General features: G+C 51.7%; 1 protein-coding gene across 5 annotated transcripts in view; it reads right to left on the reverse strand.

Moving 5' to 3' along the window:
• The window catches only part of TNS1 (tensin 1), a 205,141-nt gene that overhangs the window by 115,736 nt on the left and 76,899 nt on the right, over nt 1-12,506 (reverse strand). For all 5 annotated transcript variants that reach the window (XM_073020067.1, XM_073020066.1, XM_073020063.1 and 2 more), the window contains one exon: nt 5,751-5,792. In XM_073020067.1, coding sequence (XP_072876168.1) covers nt 5,751-5,792 — 42 coding nt within the window. The remainder of the gene's footprint in view (nt 1-5,750; nt 5,793-12,506) is intronic.

Genomic DNA, 12,506 nt, shown 5'->3' on the forward strand with positions numbered 1-12,506 from the left:
GAGAATGCTTTGTGTTTTTTGTTTGTTTTGTTTTTGTTTTTGTTTTGAGATGGAGTCTCGCTCTGTTGCCAGAATGGAGTGCAGTGGTGCGATCTCAGCTCACTGCAACCTCTGCCTCAGCCTCCCGAGTAGCTATGACTACAGGTGCGAGCCACCACGCCCAGCTAATTTTTGTAGTTTTAGTAGAGATGGGGTTTCACCATGTTGGCCAGGATGGTCTCGATCTCTTGAACTCGTGATCCACCTGCCTCAGCATCCCAAAGTGCTGGGATTATAGGCATGAGCCACCATGCCCGGTCTAAATGCTGTTCTTTAAGAAGCACTTTGAACTCCTTTTGGCAAATGAGGAGACTGAGTTTCCTCCTCTTTCTGATGACCTTAACCTACCAAGTTCTACTTTGCAGAACAATGGAAAATGAGTTCATTTGCCTTTCAACATATTCTCACTCCCATTCTGCACCCATTCCATGTCTTGTCTCTCTAGGCTAAGCAGCCCTAGGGGTTGCTCAAGTTGGGGTTTTCAACCTCCCTCCCCAAGCTCAGCATCCTCTTGGGAATGCAATGCTCAGAGTTTGCCCCTCCCCTTTGAAAATCAGCCATTTTTTCAGGATTTCCCAAGGATGGCCACCCGTGGCCTGCCCAGTGCCTTGGGATGAAATGCATCAGGTCAGAGTTCAGGCTGACTGAAGTGACTGTACATCACCCTTGAGGGAGGAAGCCCGCACACTGAAGCTGAGTGTTCCACTCTCTTTCTCTGCTTTCAATTAACATCACACCCTTCTCTGCTTCCGTGAGGCAGCACAGTGCCTTCTAACCTCAGATCTGACACTGGGAGACCTTCAGAAAGTCACTTAAGAAAATCAGGGCCTGTTTCCTTATCTGCAAAAGAACAGCATGGGACTAGATGGCGTCTAAAGTCCTCTCCACCCTGCGGCTCCAGGTCTACTCCATGCCCTTCTGTCTTCGAGAAGCACTGACAACTGTGGCAGAAAGGAACCTTGAAGCCCCAGCACATAGAACAGTGCCTAGCAGTGACGGGTCCTAAGCCCAGGGGGTAGGTGCTCAAGAGATATGTATTGGCAAGATGGCTGGATGGTTACATGGATGGACAGACCCTCCCCCAAATCCCAAGCCTACTGGCAAATAGAGAAGCTAGCTGTTTAGAAAGAGGGGCCCAGGAGAAGTCCATCATCCAGCAACATCGCATACTTATATCAGGAGCAAGCACCGAGGGCAGCCTAAGGAGAAAAGCAGACCAAGAATCCACTCCTGACCCAGCCCTGCCACTGCGAGCTATGTGACCGTGAACAAGGCACCCAGTTTGCTCCATGCACAGTTTGTTCCTGTCTTCCCAGGATGTGCTCGGGCCTGCCAGGCTTCCACATAAGTCACTGTGGGGTCCCAATGGTCCCATGTCATGGAAAGGGCTTTGAAAACAGCAAGGGCTATGCAAGTGACAGTGATATCAGTCATTATTTGTGCTTAGGAGGGTGAACTCTGGTGCCAGACCACCGTGTCAGAATCCCAGCTCCCTCTTTTAATAGCTCTGTGGCCTTCAGCTTCAGTTCTTCATCTGTGACATTGGGATCATCACAGCACCTCCCTCATTGCACTGTCATCAGGATTAAATCAGTCTATTTTTGTAAAGTGTTTAGAACAAAGCTCGGCAGATATGAAGTTCCAGTAAAGGGTTAATCTCTCACTGTTGCTATTATTACTATTATGAGTGAAACCAGCCTCCTCGGACTCCCATGGTGTCCCTCTTCAATCCAAGCATGATTTCCTACTGGGCAATTTCTATTCCCCATTCACTTCCTCCCCTCCAGACCCCCCACCCCAACCTACAGACCTCCAAGTCATTCTACAGTGACATTCCAAGCCCCTGTGCTGGGCCTGCCTGGGCGAGGAGAAGCAACGTGCACACCATTCCACCCCCAGTCCAGCTCTCCTGCCCACAGAAGACCTGACATCCGCCGACCTTGGTGGCCAACCCATTTGGCGATCACCCTTGAAAAATTCCTTTGACTCTCATTTTTCAGAAGTTGAGAAAAGCTGCTTCAGCTCTTTCCAAGGATCAGGAGTGTCTGTGGCAAACAAGCCCCCTTGCCTCTCCATCCTGCCCCACCAGTGCCCCACGGGAGGGTGGTGACCCCAGGTCCCTTCTACCCAAGGCCTTGGGCAACATCTGTTGAGTAAGATGAAAACATGGTTGAAGATTAAGCTACTTTGCCCTGGCTGGCCCGGGCGCAGGCTGGGAAATGTGTTTGGCTGGCAGGGCCTGAAGCTGGGCAGAAATTCTATGTCTGGGAGGAGGGGTCCTAATCCCAGGGGTTGGAATTTAAGTAAGATCAGTGAGAAGGCCAGACGGAGAGCTGGAGCTGAACTGAGACATGAAGAAAACACAACACACAGAAGGACAGACACACCAGGAGGGACAGGGAATGGGCAGGGAGGCTGGAGAGCAGCCTACTGAGGCTGAAGGGCAGGCAACAAATGGAAAAGGAAGGAAAAATACAAACCCGCCCTTTCCTCCCTCTTGTGAACCTGTTCAAAGCACTTGCCTCGCCCGCCCGTGAGGAAACAGGTGCTGAGTGCTCTTGGGGAAGCCAAACTTTCTCCCGGTTTCCCCTGGGCCACTTTCCCACTCCCCAGGGACAGTAGCAGAGCTTCCAGTTGAAGGCAGCTGCCACCCTCCCCCATGGACCCCACCTTTAGGACTCGACAGCCCCACCCATTCGCCAGCTAGGGAACAGGAGCCATAGCAGTCCTGTTTATTGAGTACACAATCTGCCAGACATCGGGCTGAATGCCTTCCTTCCAGCCATTCAAGAAACATATATGGAGCACCTACCGTGTGCAAGGCAATGGGGACACAACACTGAACAGAACAGATAAAACTCCCTTGTCTTAATGGAGTTTACACGCTGGCGTGGGCAAAGCCCCTTAAACAAGACAAATAAGTAAAATGCATCGTGTATTGGGGGCGATGCATGCTGAGGGGCAGTGGAAGCATGGAAGGGAGACTAGGTGCTGGGGAAAGGGAAATGCTGACCCTTGAATAAAGATTTGAGGTTCAGCCAGGCGCAGTAGCTCACGCCTGTAATCCCAGCACTTTGAGAGGCCGAGGCAGGAGGATCATATGAGGTCAGGAGTTTGAGACCAGACTGGCCAACCTAATGAAACCCCATCTCTACTAAAAATGCAAAAATTAGCAGAATGTGGTGCTATGCGCCTGTAGTCCCAGCTACTCAGGAGGCTGAGGCAGGAGAAATTGCTTGAATCCGGGAAGTGGAGGTTGCAGTGAGCCAAGATCACATCACTGCACTCCAGCCTGGGCGACAGAGTGAGACTGTGTCTCAAAAAAAAAAAAAAAAAAAAAAAAAAAAAAAAAAAAAACTTGAGACTGGGGGAAAAGCCTTACGGGTATCTGCAGGAAGAGCATTCCAGGCAGGGGGAAATAGCAAGTGCAAAGGCCTGGAGGCATCATGTATGTTCAAGGACCAGCAGGAAGGCCAGACGGCTGAAACAGAGCGAGTGAGGCGCTGAGAAGGAGACGAGGTGAGAAAGGAAAATGACAAGACACAGGAGAATGAGAAGGAGCTGAAGCAAGAGGAAACCTGTCATGTAGGGCTGCTTGGGTCAATGGAAGTACCTGAGCTTTTGCTCCAGTGAAGTGGGCCAGCACTGAAGGGCTTTGAAAACAGGTGAATTAAATGGATTAATGTGCTTACTTTGGTCTTTTGGCAACCTTACAGCATAGGTACCATCACTAACTCCCATTATGAAGAAGAGAAACAGAGGTCCAGGGAGGTTAGCAATGTCAGGGTCATACACCAAGGAGCAGGGGAGCTGGGATGCAGAAGGAGGTGGTCTAATTCCCTTGCTCTTTACTGCTGGGGAGGTGGGTTGTGACTCAGGCAGGGGAACCTCTGGGAGCACAGTCTGGTGTCATAGCCATTTCACCACCAGGCGGCTGATCCAGCCTCCTCGAAGGGCAGAGCCCCTGCACAGGTGGGGCACATCACAGAGACACGCAGCTTTGCTCAGGCATGAGTCTCTTCTGGATTCTAACTGCAGTCCCTCCAGCTGGAATGCCAACCTATTCCCTTTTGTCCCAACCTCTGACCGCTCTTCATGTAAACAAAGCTCATGAGACTCCCAGCAACCAAACATCTAGCTCCTGCCTGGTGGTCCCTAAACCCTGGACCCCCAGCCTCATAAAGCAGCCAAGGACATTCTGTTCTTAACCACAAGGTGGGAGTTCAGCTGGAATAAGGAGAAATGTACACTCGCCCCTCCCCGCCCGCCCTCCTCGGACTCCCATGGTGTCCCTCTGCAATCCAAGCACGATTTCTTGCTGGCAGTTCCAAGCCCGACTGCAGTCCACCCCCAGCCCCTGCTGTTGCCAGATGACCCTCCACTGGGCTCCGTGTGAATAACACTCCACATCTGCAGCAGCAGGGCTGGGCAGCACTGAGGCCCAGGAGAGCCTGGCCCTAGTGAGACCAGGGAAGGAGGGACCACTGCAAAGAAGGTAAACAGCCCCAGCAAGGCCTGAGCCGGAACGTGCAGAGCAGTGACACTCAGAGTCCCAAGCACTTCTGTGCACTTCATTTCACTCCATCACCACCCTGAATAGGGAGGGAGGGAGGGAGGGAGAGGGTACACTCATCAACATGGAGGGGGCCCTTGGAGCATCTTGACGGAAAGGAAAATTGAGGTCCAGAAAGAAACAGGATGGGACCAGCCACTTGTCATACAGCAAGTGGATATTGATGAAAGGAAGGAGACTCTGCGGCCCGACTGAGCGCCCAGTGTCTGGGCTGAGCAAGTCACCACAGAGGTGTGTGAGGTACCTACAACTGCTTGAGCTCCAGGACAGCCTCGCCCCGCCCCAGGCTCCTGCTAACATCAGTACCGACACAGGCACCTCCACAGCCTGATCCAATTGTGCTCACAAGGTGCCCTTCTGGGACATACCCACACACCTGTACACAGGCACACACGTGCATGCGGGCAGCCCCCTTCCTTCCCCAGCAGCCCGGGGAGCCTTGTCTGCCTCCAGGGCCACGGTGGGGAGGAAGAAGACCTCTGAAGGGTGAGAAGGTGGTGAGAGGCAGGAAGGAAGACTGCCCAGTGTGCCAAATCAGCCCAGCTGGCATCAGGGTGGAGCAGGACCCTCTCTACAGCTCACAACTCACAGGGATCCTGCCCCAGTCCGGGCTATAGTGCAAGCCTGATTTGGGAGTGAGGGGAAAAGAAGTGGGGTAAATGGAAAGGGAGCAGAAAAGCAAAGTCAAGCCAAGGGGCTTAGAGGCAGAACAGAGGTCGCCTGTGGGGTGAAACTACCCAGGTGAATGGACTCTGAGGGTCATCCCCCACCTCCAGCCCCAGGGTGCCTGACCTGGCACCAGGCAGGCAGAAGGAGATGCGTGGCAGCCCCTGGTCCTTGAGCCCCGGGACAACAGGCACCTGGCCAGGCCTGGAGACACACAAGATGCCCTTTTATGGGTTTTTCTAAGGACGCAAGTCTCAAGGTTGGAAATAGCAGGCACTGCATCTCATCAGAAGGGACCTCATGACTCATTTCCTCCCAGGCCTGCTTCGGCCCAGGGAGGTCGACCCTCCTCCTCCACCTAATTGCCTGACACCCCAGTTACCAACATATTTGGGTCTAAAGAAAGCTGCAGCTGGGAGCTGCGGAGGGAGGGGAGGCGGGGCTTGCAGGGCAAGGAAGGGCCGTCACTCACCACCAGCTCATGGTTGGATGGAGGAACACAGGGGGCAGCCACCTGTGGAAGGAACAGAGAAAGGGCAGGTGAGCATCTCTTGTCTCCAGAGACAGCCAGCACCTCCTGAGGTCACCACATGCCTCCCCCCGCCCCATTCCCTCACACAGGCTGACACCTTCTGGGTTGAGAGTTCTTCAGCAGACTATGGAGCAACACAGAAAAAATACTCCAGCAATAACACCTGGGAAAGGGAGCGGGGGCCGCAGAAGGCAAAAATGAAATGAGCGTAACAATTAAAATTCTGTGACAAATATGCAGATGCTGGGAGACTGGAGGTCACTGCACCAGCATTTCAATAACAGAGGCTTCAGGTAATAAGAAGGATTTTTTTTTCTCTATGTCCTGAAATTTCTACAATGTGGTAAAATTCATTTTGTATTTTTAAAAACTGTGATTAGGACCATCATCAGAAAAGGGAGAGTCACCTCCTTGGTTCTCCCCATTGCTATCGGATCTCGCCCAAAGTTCAGAGCTGCAGAAGGCTCCTACCAGCTCTGGCAGTTTCCCAGAGCATGCAGGAAGTGGGTTGGTAAAGCGACCCACCAGCCCTTCCAAAGAAAGCCATGAGTGCGGCTAATACATGTGGAAGGCTTGGAGAGGCAGAAGCACCCTCTGTGAGTGAGCTGTGATCTTCACGAGTTTCACGATCCTCATCTTCCTCTCTGATCCAGAGAAGGAGATGGCAACTTGAACCTCCAGACAGAGGGAAGAAGGGAGAGGAGGAGAGTAGACAGGAGGAAGGCAGTGGGAAGAGGAGAGTAGAGGGGAGGGAGGGAGAGGGAGGAGGAAAGTAGAGGGGAGGGAGGGAAGGCTCCATTGCTCCCTTCCCTGAGATAACATTTTCCTGGCCAGGCCTGGCAGCCGAGCTATTACCCTGACAATTAGCAGGGGCATTATCAGAGACTGAATGTGCTCCTTTTTTCTAGCCAGGACATGTTTTTCTTGGAGCTCAGTCCTCAACCTTGGCTCCAATTCCTGACCTGAACACCAGGCAAGGGGCCCACAGTGGGCACAAAGTGGGAGACTCTCCCTCGGGCATGAGGCTATCTGGGAACAAGCCATGGATATCCAAAGAGGGGGTAGCTGCCTCCCCCAGACAGGGGGCAACCCCTCCCCACCCAGCAGCCCGGTGGAGTGGTAGGGGCAAGAGCCCTCAGCCCAGCCCCAGCTGGTGCTGACTGGGCATTGGGCACCCTAGCTGAGCCCTCCCTCCAGCTGACCGCATGCTGTCATCCCACTAGCCCAGGGATTCCCCAGGCTTGACACACCAGCCCAGACAAGGACAGCACCTGTGGGGCAGTGTGCTCCAAGCTCTGGAAGGGGCAAAGTTGGCTGGGAGTTGGCATTCCTGGGTTCTTGACATAGTCAGGCTACAGACTCCCTGCCCAACTCATTCTCTAGCAAAGAGGCCCAAATGGAGTCCTAGCATTTATTTCCCTTTGCTCCACAGAATTCTAGGACTAGTGGGAGAATCACAGGGGGCCAAACAGAACCGACAAAAATAATACTCAATACTATTGAGTGTGTACTAGATGACAGGCACGATTATAAATGCTTTACCTCTGTTAACACCTTTAATCCTTGCAACCACCCAGTAAGATGGGTTACTATTGTTATTCCCTCAGTTGCGGTGCACGAGGCATGGAGAGGTTAAATTGCCCAAGGTCACACAGCTGATAAGTGGCTGAGATTTGAACCCAGGTGTCTAAGTCCCAAGATGAGATGTGAAGGGAAGCTTATCACTCGTGAGAATTTCGGGAGAATGAGGAGACAGGGGGAACAGAACTGCCCCCAGAAACCCAGCGTCCTTAATCTACACCAGCACGGGGCTATGAGTGATTGTTTTAGAAGAGGCCTCTGAGGGACAGAACCCAGGGCTGGGGGAGAGGGTGCCAGGGTAACAGACTGGGAGGGAAGGGGAGTTCCCCAGAGCTGGCTGTGGCCTGCAGGGCTCTCTGCTTGCCCTGCCTATGAGACCAGGTCTCAGCTACAGGGGACACTGCTGTCCCTGCCAATCACAGCACCAAACCCTGCTCTGGGGACTGGGAGGTTTCAAGGTCATGGGCCAGGGCCCCAGGGTGCCTTCTCCCAATCCACTCTGTCACCATGGGTCCCTCAGTCCTGGGGGAGAGAGTACAGTTCCCAGGACAGCACCCTTGCTGTGTTCTTTCTTCTGAGCTTGGGTTGGGCAGGGACCGCGAGCCAGGCCAAGCTGCCAGAGGACGGGCTGATGCCTGCCGCTGCCAGGGCCCCAGCCTCCACCAGTCCCCTCCCTCCCAGGAGGTGTGTTTCTGCTCTCCATTTAGAAGCTAGGGATTGGAAAAGGGAAGGAGGGGGTTATGGCTACATTTTGAACTAGGAGCAGAAGAGACAGGTGTTCTCTGAGATGAACAGGACGGTCTCCCTCCCAGACCTACTCTCAGACAGTGGACAGGAGAGGGCACAGGTATCCTGACCGCAGGTACCTTCCCTGGCCTCCAGAGGCAGAGGCACCCCCTAAGAACCTGGCCCTGCAGGGGAGCTGTCAAGCCCTAGCCCGAGGGCCTGATGCCTGGGTGCCCCCTCGTGGCCTGCCACCCCCCACGGCGTCTTCCATCCTCCGCCCACAGTCATGCATTCCAGGCCCGCTGGCCGGCCAGCCCACTGACTTTGTTGTGTGTTTCAATGTTTCTTGTCTCTCTCTTTTTTTTTAAGCAGAGAAATGTTTCCTTAAAAGGCTCTCGCCTTCCCTCCGGCACCCTGGCCCCTGGCCACCCTCTCAGGAGTCCAGAATGTGCCAGGGAGAGCCAGGGCCCCCTGCCGCTCTGTGGCCCACGCCCTGTGGCCCCACAGTCCTGGAGTCCCCAGGGGGCCCAGGTAAGGAAGCCTCCCTCTGCAGAGCGGCAGACTCTGGGGGTGGCTATAGGGGGTCTTGGTGCCAGCCCTGCCATAGGCTCACCTCCCAGAGCTGTCAGTGCAGGATTCCAGGGCTCAGACCCAGAAAGTCAGCCTCAGGTAAGCCCCCTTCTCCCAGTGGACCTCGAGCAAACCATTTAGACATTTGGAACTGACAGGGTGTCCTGCTCAATCTTTTCACTCTGAATAACATAGCAATAAAAATCACAGCAGCAAATAAACTCCCATCACCCTTGCTCTGTGCCAGGCACTGTTCTCAGCAATTTGCATTAATTAACTCATTTAATTCTCGTAACAACGCTGAGCATAATCATTATTATCCCCATTTTGTGGATGAGAAGACTGAGGCACATAGAGGCTAATGAGTTGGCCAACAGGAGGCACAATGCAAAGCCGGGGTCCGGGTCTGGAGACGTGCTCTTGTCCTCTGTGCTAGAAACACACATGTCCACAGAGCCATCCACAGTCACAGAAACAATGCTCATGGAGTGAGTGCACTATGTCTATACTCAGCCCTTTGCTCACACTAACCGAAGCTTAATTAATGTACCAAGCCCTTTGCTCTCATTGGATGCTAGTACCCCCGCTTCACAGGTGAATAAACTAAGGCACAGAAAGGTTAACAATTTGCCCAGCACTGCAGCAAAGCAGTCTGGCTCTGGAGGCTGCGAGGTGGAGCCCCGGGGGTGCAGCTGGAAGGTGAGCATGGTAGCCTCCCAGACCAGGGCTGATGCCTGGCACTCATCAGCCCCCACACCCACTAGTATTTTCTCAACTTCAGAGGTCCCTGAGCACAATGGCAACAACAGGGCACACCCGCGGAGACGCCCCCAGGACACGAGGGCCTAAAAGCGCTAGAGAGCAGCCAGCCTAGGCAGGGAGCTCCCTGCATGACCCAGGCTCTGCTGTCCTCTCCCTCTTCGCTCTATGCTCGGCCCCCTTATCCGGGACCCGAAGCCACACACAGGGATGGGTTCCTCTCAATCCCTCCGAACACCTAGTTCCTCGGAGCCTGTGCGCACGCAGTTCCCTCTGCCTGGAACGCTCTTCTTCCAGCTGTCTACAGAGCTGTGTCCTTCCTGTCCTAGCTTTGGCTTAAATGTCACCACCGCAGAGACCCTCCCTAATTCCCTTATGTTTCTCTCTCTCTCTCTCTCACACGCACACACCCACACAATATTCTCTCTCCCACACTCATATCTCTTCCTTCACAGACCTTATTACAATTTGTAATTGTAGGTGTGTGTGCATGCTTCCTTGTCTATAATCTGTTTCCCCTTCTAGAAAACAAGTGTCATGAGGGCAGGAAGCACATCTTATCCATCAAACTAGTCCAGCACAGAGCCAGCACACAGTAGGTACACACTAAATGTCTGTTGAAGGAATGAAAGTGATTCGAGGCCTGAATCACTTTCAGGTGCCAGGGAGGCACCTGGGGTCACTTGTGGTAACAATCACTGCTATTTGTTAAGTACCTACTATGCGCCAGGCACTGGGGCTAATTTTGTCATACACCTGATCTCTCTGAGACCCTCCAAGCCCACACAGTCAGCAATATTGCTCCCATTTCACATGTGGAGAAACAGAAGCTCCACAAGGTCATGATGTTTGCTCAGGTTAATCAGCTGGGAAGGAGTTTAGATCATAATCCCACTACATCTGCATTTGTGAAAGATAAAATTTCTTGAGATCTTGGCCCTTTGGGTATCTGGTGCAGTGGTTATGCAGTGGTAACTCATTGAGGTTTTTGATCAGTCTCATCACAAGACTTAGGTTGTCCATCATGGTATTTCAGGTGACTGCAGTTATACAGCTGGGGGTACACAATTACCAACCACAGCAGTATGTGCTTATACATTTCCCTTTTGCTTATTTCTTTATGAATACAGTTCATCTGCTCATAACTGTTATACCAATGTGACTATCATTAAACACCTGAGTGTTTATGCTTGCAAAATTTAAGTGTTATTATTGCCTATTTTATTGTGTAAAATGGCCTATGAAATGTTCTGTCGTGTTTTTACATGTTTCTCAAACCCCCTTTTAAAAATGTAAATAAACATCATTTAAAGAATTTTTGTTATTTTTTCCAAAATTATATTTTTGGGATTTTACCATTTGGGATTATGACATTCAGGATTCTATGCTCGGCTCCCACTGCGAGGAGGTCATCGGCAGGTGGAATCTTGGTCTGTGGACTCCAGGCACTGCTCTTTGCAGATCAAGAGAAAACCCAGGCATCTGCCTAGCACTGCCCCTCTCACCTCCCAACCCTGCAAGTGGCAGGACCAGGGCCCCAACTGGGTGACACTCCTGTCCCCAGGCCCCCAAGAAAGAGCCAACATCTCAGCCTTAGTTATGTAAAATCCCAAACTCCTAAGCTTGCCCAGCCCTCCAAAGGGGCCCCCCACACACACTCACACTCACCTGGCCCCTGAGACTGAAGAGGACAGCCTTGCCCCCAGCTTAAACAAGACCCATGTGCATCTGGGAATTCAGCATTTCATATAAGACTGAGTGGAAAAGGGGTCCCCCCCCAACCATCTCCTGCTAGTCCCTTTCTCTTTACTGTGGTAAAATGCACATAACATAACCTTTACTATTTTAACTATTTCTAAATCTATTCGGTGGCATTAAGAACATTCACGGTAATGTACAACCATTACCATTATCCATTTCTAGAACCTTTTCATCATCCCAAACATCCTGACACTCATTAGCCCTCATTTCCCCTCCCCCGAACCCCTGGTAACCTCTAATCTACTCTCTTTCTTTATGAATTTGCCTATTCTAGGTACTTCCTATAAGAGTAATCATATAATATTTGCCCTTTGATATCTGACTTATTTTACTTAGTGTTAGAAGCTGAATTCTATGTCCTCCTTCATATATCAAAGTCCTAACCCTCAGCAACCTCAGAATGTGACTGTATTTGGAGACAGGGTCTTTAATGAGGTAACTAAGTTAAAATGAGACCCTAATCCAATTTGACTGGTGTCCTTATAAGTGGAGGAAACGAGGGCACGGAAATATACCAGGGAAGACTGTGTGAAGGCACAGGGAGAAGGTGGCATCTCCAAGCCAAGAAGAGAGGTCTCAGGAGAAACCAACCCTGCTGATACCTTGATCTCAGCCTCTGGATTCCAGCCTCCAGAACCATAAGAAAATTCATTTCTATTGTTTAAGTCACCCGGTGTATGGTATTTTGTTATGGCAGCCCAAGCAGACTAATACCCTTAGCATCATATTTTCAAGAGTCATTCAGGTTGTAGCATGTATGAGAACTTCCTTCTTTTTAAGGCTGAATACTGTTCCATTGTACAGATTACACCACCTCGTGTTTTTCCATTCATCCATCCATGGACACCTGGGTTGCTGACACCTACTTCACATCCCTGCCCCAAAAGGCACATGAGAGGGAAGGAAACGGGGGTTTGTAGAGTACCCACTGTGTGTCTCTGAGCTGGGTGTTTTACATGTCTTATTTTTTGTGATCTTCTTGACAAGTTTTTCAGGTAAATGGGCTTGGAGAAGTTAAGCAATTTGCCCCAAGTGGAATAACTAGTGGTAGTCACTGTGGCGGAAACAGAAGTGTTCGTTGCTAAGATCTCTGCATGCCAGGCAATTTTCTGAGCTTTTGTGTATGCATCCTTCACTCCTCACAACCACCCACGAGGCAGGCATCAGCATCCCCGTCCTCCAGGGTCTCACGCAGTCGTCTCAACCATTCTGCCAGACCCGAGAAGGCGCAGCTTCCAAAGGACGGTATCAGGGCTGTCACCTGGGTCTGCCGGACTCAAACACCTGCCTAGCCCCACC

The sequence above is a fragment of the Chlorocebus sabaeus genome, chromosome 10, assembly GCF_047675955.1.
Source record: "Chlorocebus sabaeus isolate Y175 chromosome 10, mChlSab1.0.hap1, whole genome shotgun sequence".
Taxonomy (NCBI): Eukaryota; Metazoa; Chordata; class Mammalia; order Primates; family Cercopithecidae; genus Chlorocebus; species Chlorocebus sabaeus.